Genomic DNA, 6914 nt, shown 5'->3' with positions numbered 1-6914 from the left:
ATAAATAATAATGATAAATATTAAAAAAAATATAAAAACATATAAAATGGTTAAAAATAATTTACCATATATATATGAAAAATATATAGGTTTCAAATTTTCACATGAAAAAAAAAAAAAAAAAAAAAAAAACTAATTAAGTACTTTCCTATGTTTACAAATAATAATACTACATATAGAAACGGTTTAATTAATAAATGTATTATTATTTTTTAATATAATTTAATATATTATAATAGTTAATATGTGTATATATTATTTTATTATGGTGACAAATGTTATTATAATATTACATACATTCAAATAAATCATTCACATAATTTATAATCCAATAAGGGAAATAACTTATTTCTTTATAGAGAGGTGAATCTATTATATATGATTTATTTTCATTATTAATCAATTCTTCATATAACATTTTCCATTTTTCATATCTATCCTTTTGAAGGGTATTAGAATATTTTTTATTTCTTGTAATTTTTTTATAAGGCGTATAAACTTTTTGTGGCTTTACATATTTTGGTATTTTATATACCAATTCTCCGAGTTTATATTTTTTATTTATGAAAAGAACTGGAGAATATATATATCCATTATTATCATTATTATTATTATCATTATTGTTACTGTCACTATTATTATTATTTATATCATTTATTGAAGATTTATCAAAACAATTGTATTGCTTTTGCGTTTCAGATTTCATAACATCTATTAAATCATTATTAGTCATCTGTGGCATATTTTCGTTACAATTCGTTTTATTATTTTGCCAAGCACTTATACAATTAATATTTTCTTTATTATTAACAGAAAGGAAACTGTTATAATCCTTATCATTTATTAAGAACAGCTCTTCTGAATTATTCTTTTTTTCTATTAGGTTCATATTATTTATATCAACCAAATTGTTATTCTTTACTGTTTTATAAACAGATTTATGGTTAATCAAATCAGTTCTTACTTTAACGTTATGTACATGTTGATTTGATTCACTATGTACATTTTTTTCATACACTTCATCTTTTTTATTTATTTCATCATGTCCCTTTTTCTTATATTGGTTCATATATAAGTTATAAAAAATGAAAATATTTTTTCCATCCTGGTCATCATCAGAAGAACATGAACTGTAATCATTTAAAAGTCTCTTTCTTCTTTCTCTAAATTTATAGCGACTTTGATTACCATGATGTTCATTTTGTATAAGCATATTTATAAAATTATTTGTATATAAGCAACTATCTCTATTGAAATCAAAATTTTTTATAAAATAATCCAATTTATCATATGTTTCTTTTATGGTAGTATTTTTATTTTGTTCAATATCTTTATTAAGCACACAATATATATTGTATAATAATTTTAATGAATGTGTTAAATTAAAGGGTATAAAATCATTATTATTGACATTATTATTTATATCTAATGCTGTTGAATTATCCAAGTATGCTAAAATATATGCTTTACATTTAGTTTCATAATTATTAGGGTTATAACCTACATGTACATGTTCATTTAATATTTCTGAACAGTAATATGGTTCACCTGAATTATCTTTATCATAATAATAATAATTATTATTATTATTATTGTTATTACTTTTTAGTTGTTGATTATCCAATGTATACACATTATTAACATCCCCTTCTGTTCTCATATTAGAAATATATTTATTTTTATATAAATTAAATGGTTTCTTATTGTTCTCATCATTTTGGAAATAATCAAAATCGTCTATATCATCACCATATGTATAAGCTACATTTACATTCCAAGCATTCAACTGAATAAAAGGATCACTTTTATTAAAATTTAATTTTAATAAAATAAAAGAATTATACCATAATTCTACTTCTAAAATACAAGAAAAATTTGTTCTTATTATCCATATACCTTTAATATCATCTAACAGTTTTATATGTACTTTATGAAAATTTTCTAAACATACAGTTTTGATATTTATTATCATAGAACATTTAAGTATAAATGTTTGTTCCTTATAGTTATCATAAATATTGGACTCATTTTCAACAAACGAAAAATCAGGATTTATATTTTTAGACATATGATAATTACTATTATTACTATTACTATTAATATTACTATTATTGTTGTTACTTTTGTTATTGTCAATTTTTTGATCAGATATGTTTATGCCATTTGATATATTTTTATTTCCTTCATTATTCGGAATTAAATGTTCATCTATTAGTTTATACTTCCTTTTTTCATAACATTCTCCGTGCTTGTTATAATATAAACATTCCGTCACATTTAGTTTTACAGATTTTTCATTATTATAAGTTTCATCTTTATTCCTTATTCGAGCATAATCTATATTTTGTTCTCTCATTCTCTTATCTTTCAATTTAATATTGTGTATTGATATTAAGTCATCAGACATTACATCTAACGTATCAATTGGGCACCTAACAATTGTAACCCTTGTACTTCTAATTGACAATGGATTAAGAGAAAACTCTTTAATAATTATATCAGATATATTATTTACATTAGAATGTATATTCAAATTAACTTCTTTTGATAAAAATGATTTTTGATAATTAATAACACAACTGTAGGAATTTGCATTAGCGTACTTTTTTTTAGATGGATAAGAGCTAGCTGGGACTATGTAAAAACTGGAACCCAAACAAAAATGAAAATCTGCTATTTGAGAATGCTTTATTGAATTTAAATGAAAAAATTCTTCATAAGAATTATTCCAATCTAATAAAACATCAGTACATACTCCAATAGGAGGAAATGAACACAAAAAACATAAAGAACCAGTTGGTTTAAAACTAATAGTAGATATGAGATAATCTCTTAAATATCTTCTACCACAAAAATCACATCTTTCTGTAAAAATATTACCATGAATTTCGGCTGTCTTAGAAAAGTGTTTCCCACATCGATGATGTAAGGAATCAATATTTTGAGTTATCATAAATTTTATTATATTTTTATTCATTAATTCATTTATCATAATATGAGTTTTTGATGGTAGAGCTAAATGAAGTTCTATAACCTTTTTTTTTCTTTTTCCAAAAATTACATAATTTTCAGGATCTAAAATAGTTTCTTTCTTAGCATCTGTTTTTATAACATTTTTAATATTTACTTTATCAGGTATGTTATTCCTAATATTTTCTGAATTACTTTCTTTTTTAATAAGAATATTTTCATTATTAGTATGATCATTGGATCCTATAGAATTAACCACGTTATTATACAAGTTATTATCATTATTATTCACATTATTGTTATTTTTTTTATGTTCTAAATTATTATTATTTTCTAACATATTCTCTTTTAAATTATTATTATTATTACTATTACTATTATTATCACGATTAACATATACATGGTTAGATTGTATAACACTTTTATTACAAGAATTCATATTTACACCAATTTCATTATAACATTTTTCCCTTTTTACAATATTTAATGTATTCTCTTTCTTTTCATTATGCAAAAAGGAAGGACTATAAATATCTAAACTATCCCTGCATTTTATATGATCAGATTTAAGTTTTCTTTTGTTATCTTTATAATCATGATTCCTTTTTTTTTTATTCTTTAATTCGTTAAGGTGTTCATTTGTCCATATTCCCGTAGGACCTCTAAAATCTTGCAGTCCTGAACTAGTTGATATGCCAGCACCTGAATGAACAACTATGTATTCACTACTTTTTATTTTTTCTATAAGCTCCTTAACTTTTTTTTTCTCTTCTTCAATATCTTCAAAATATTCTTCTTCACCTAGTGGCCCTTTATATTCATGTTTTGACAAACGTGATGCATAGTTCATACAACTCATGTTTTTAAATATGTAAATAATATGTTATTGATAAATATAAGTGTGTGTATAATAAAAAGAAAAATACATTAACGGAACACAAACAAAAAAATTAAGGAAACAAATAGGGATATATGAAGACACATTATAACAAAAAAGATTTTTTAAAAAATATAAAACATATTATATATGGGAACTGTTACATATATAAATATATATATATATATATATATTTTAGAACTTTATAATATTTTTGATATATTTCATTATTAATTTGAAATATATTTTATATTGCGTAATGACAATTTTTATCTATCCCATTTAAAATAAACAAAAAAAAAAAAAAAAAAAATACATATATGTTATATAATATATAAAACAATAGTGTTATATATACATATTATACCATTTAAGAGGTATACACATTTTATTATTTTTATTTTCTAATTTGTAGAAATTTTATTAATTTTTTAATATATATAAGCTATCAATATGAGTAATAACAATATGTTCTTTATTTCATTAGAATAGTCATTATTCTTAATTTTTATGACTATATATTTTTTATATACCAAAAATTTATATTCTTCAAACTATATTTGATTAACTCCATTCAATAAAAAAGTTATACTTTTACAATATTTCTTTTATTTTATGAAAAGAGTAAATAAATATGTGTTTGTTAAACGGATCAATGCTTAAATAAAAAATTTATTGTTAATATCAGATATTTATTTTATATGTTACTAAACAAAATATTATATATACATTATATATATTTAATATATTTATCTGATAATTATGATAATGAATTAATAAATCATATGTAATTATAAAGATGTTATTGTATACATATATTTAATAGCATATTTATATTTTCCTTACGTAAAAAAATAACTTATCTTTAGGAAGTAATATAGTTATTTATTTATTCAAAGCAAAAAAAAAAAAAAAAAAAAAAAACAAGGTATGTTTTTTGTTTTATTATAACAAAAATTTATTTATTAAAATAGTTATAAAGTATATAACATACATTATTCTTATATAAGAAAAAAAATATATTTTTATATTACAAAAGTATTATATATATTTTAATATTTAACAGAATAAGAAATATATATATATATGAACATAAACAAAATATTATACATTTTTTTATAGAACAATTAAAAAAAATTGTAGGTTACAAAATATTATTCATGAGGATCTTGTATAACATATATAATATAATATAAATATATATTTTGAAACAAAACTTTTTTTTTTCCTTTTTTACACTTAAAAAAAAAATAAATATAAATATATATGTTATTTAATCAAATATATTTAAATAAAGATTTAGTTATCTATAAATTATAAAAATTAAAAAAAAAGAAAAAAAAATTTGGAATGGTTGATATATTTAGGATAACACTTTAAAATTTAATAATTATATTATTGCATATATAATATTGTAATAATATACTTATGAATTTATATTCATTGAAGAAATATTTGTCATACAATATAGAAACCAAAAAAAAAAACAAAAAATAAAAAATGAAATGATATACAAATACAGAAAAATGAATGGAAAAGAGCATTCTTAATAACAAAGAAAATGATATATTATAATATATATTTTAGCAATAAAAAATTGACAGAGATAATAATATAAATATTATATTAATCTTTATAATAAAGAATATTTTGATATATATACTTCAAAAAAAAAAAAATAGACCATTACATATTATTAATGTTTTATTATTCAGCAAAATCTAAAATTTCCTTTTCTAAAAATAAAAAAAAAAAAAGTAAAATAAAGATTGTTCATATGTTGGAATGTAATATATATATATATTTATATTTATTTATTTATTTATTTATTATGTGTTCTCTTTTTTAACCTTCATTGCGTATATTATTAAAATATTCCAAGGCATCTGTGATATGGTCCCTAAATTTTTTGTACCTAATTATAATGTGCAAATATTAAAAAAAATATATATGATACATTAAGATAATAGAGGTGTATATATATATATATATATATATATATACTATATGAAATTTAACATAAGTTGTAAATATTGTTAACCTTGAATGATGAAGAAATTCATAATCAGGATGAAGGGAACTTTTGTAGACCTTTTTTTTACAAGCTGTAAGGAATAAATAAAATATATAATGTATTTATATTAGATATTTTTTATAGGATTGCAATAAAAAGTAATATAAAAAATAATATTACCTGCTATGGGGCATTCTATTGTATCCTTATTATGCCTGATTAGTTAAATATATATATAAAAAAATAATTATATATATATATATATATATATATATATATATTTATTTATTGATTTATTTGTTTATTTTTTCAAAACCTTACATTAATCGAAGTATAAATGCCTTTTCAAAAGTGTGTACGCAAGCTTTTCTATTTTTGCTAAATCTGTATAATGTATTAATAGATAATTATAAATTTTATTATCTAATTTGTAATTTTTATTTTATTTATCATATGTATAAAAATAAGATCCAATCTTATAATATATATAATATATATATATATATATATATATATATATGTATTTATGTATATACTCCTTGTACCTTTGTGTAACGGGATTTTCAAAAGGCATTTGTGATATTGGACATTTTGTTGGGAAAACACCAATTTCTTCATCAAGTAATAATTCATCTTCATCATTTTCTTTTTCATTTTTTAAATAGAACTATATAATAAGAAAAAAATATATAGTATTAAAAAATGTTAATATATACATATATATATATCAATAAACATTTAATGTGTATATATTATTTATACTCTTGCTAATCTTGATATGTCTTTTTCGTCGCTCTGGTTTCCTAAAATGGAAAATAATATATATTCATTTATAATTTATAAAGTTGTGATTATTTATATAATTTTTTTTCATCTTCAAAATCTAATTATATGCATTATAGGATGTTATTCATTATTTGTACCTTGTAATTTCAATTTGACAAATTTGTTTACTACTTTTAAATATTGGGAATCAATATTTATTTCGTCTAGAAAAATATTTAAAATATAAAAAATGTACAATATAAAAAAAAAAAAAAAAAAAAAAAAAAA

At 19.3% G+C, this 6914-nt stretch overlaps 2 protein-coding genes across 2 annotated transcripts; both read right to left on the bottom strand.

Annotated features, from left to right (window-relative positions):
• Window positions 1–289: 289 nt before the first annotated feature.
• On the bottom strand, window positions 290–3820 carry PGSY75_1451400 (transcriptional regulatory protein sir2b; the record flags this gene model as incomplete). Its single annotated transcript, XM_018788197.1, has 1 exon — window positions 290–3820. One exon carries the CDS (start codon window positions 3818–3820, stop codon window positions 290–292), a length of 3531 nt encoding a protein of 1176 aa, XP_018639569.1.
• Window positions 3821–5554: 1734 nt separating this feature from the next.
• On the bottom strand, window positions 5555–6850 carry PGSY75_1451300 (hypothetical protein; the record flags this gene model as incomplete). Its single annotated transcript, XM_018788196.1, has 8 exons — window positions 5555–5583; window positions 5698–5762; window positions 5889–5952; window positions 6042–6076; window positions 6183–6245; window positions 6407–6528; window positions 6624–6664; window positions 6785–6850. Coding segments are annotated over 8 exons (485 nt in total), but the record flags the coding sequence as incomplete, so codon positions are not given.
• Window positions 6851–6914: the final 64 nt, after the last annotated feature.

This window comes from Plasmodium gaboni, chromosome 14, assembly GCF_001602025.1.
Source record: "Plasmodium gaboni strain SY75 chromosome 14, whole genome shotgun sequence".
Taxonomy (NCBI): domain Eukaryota; phylum Apicomplexa; class Aconoidasida; order Haemosporida; family Plasmodiidae; genus Plasmodium; species Plasmodium gaboni.
Note: the sequence above shows the minus strand (reverse complement) of the source record. Positions and strands in the feature narration are given on the sequence as shown.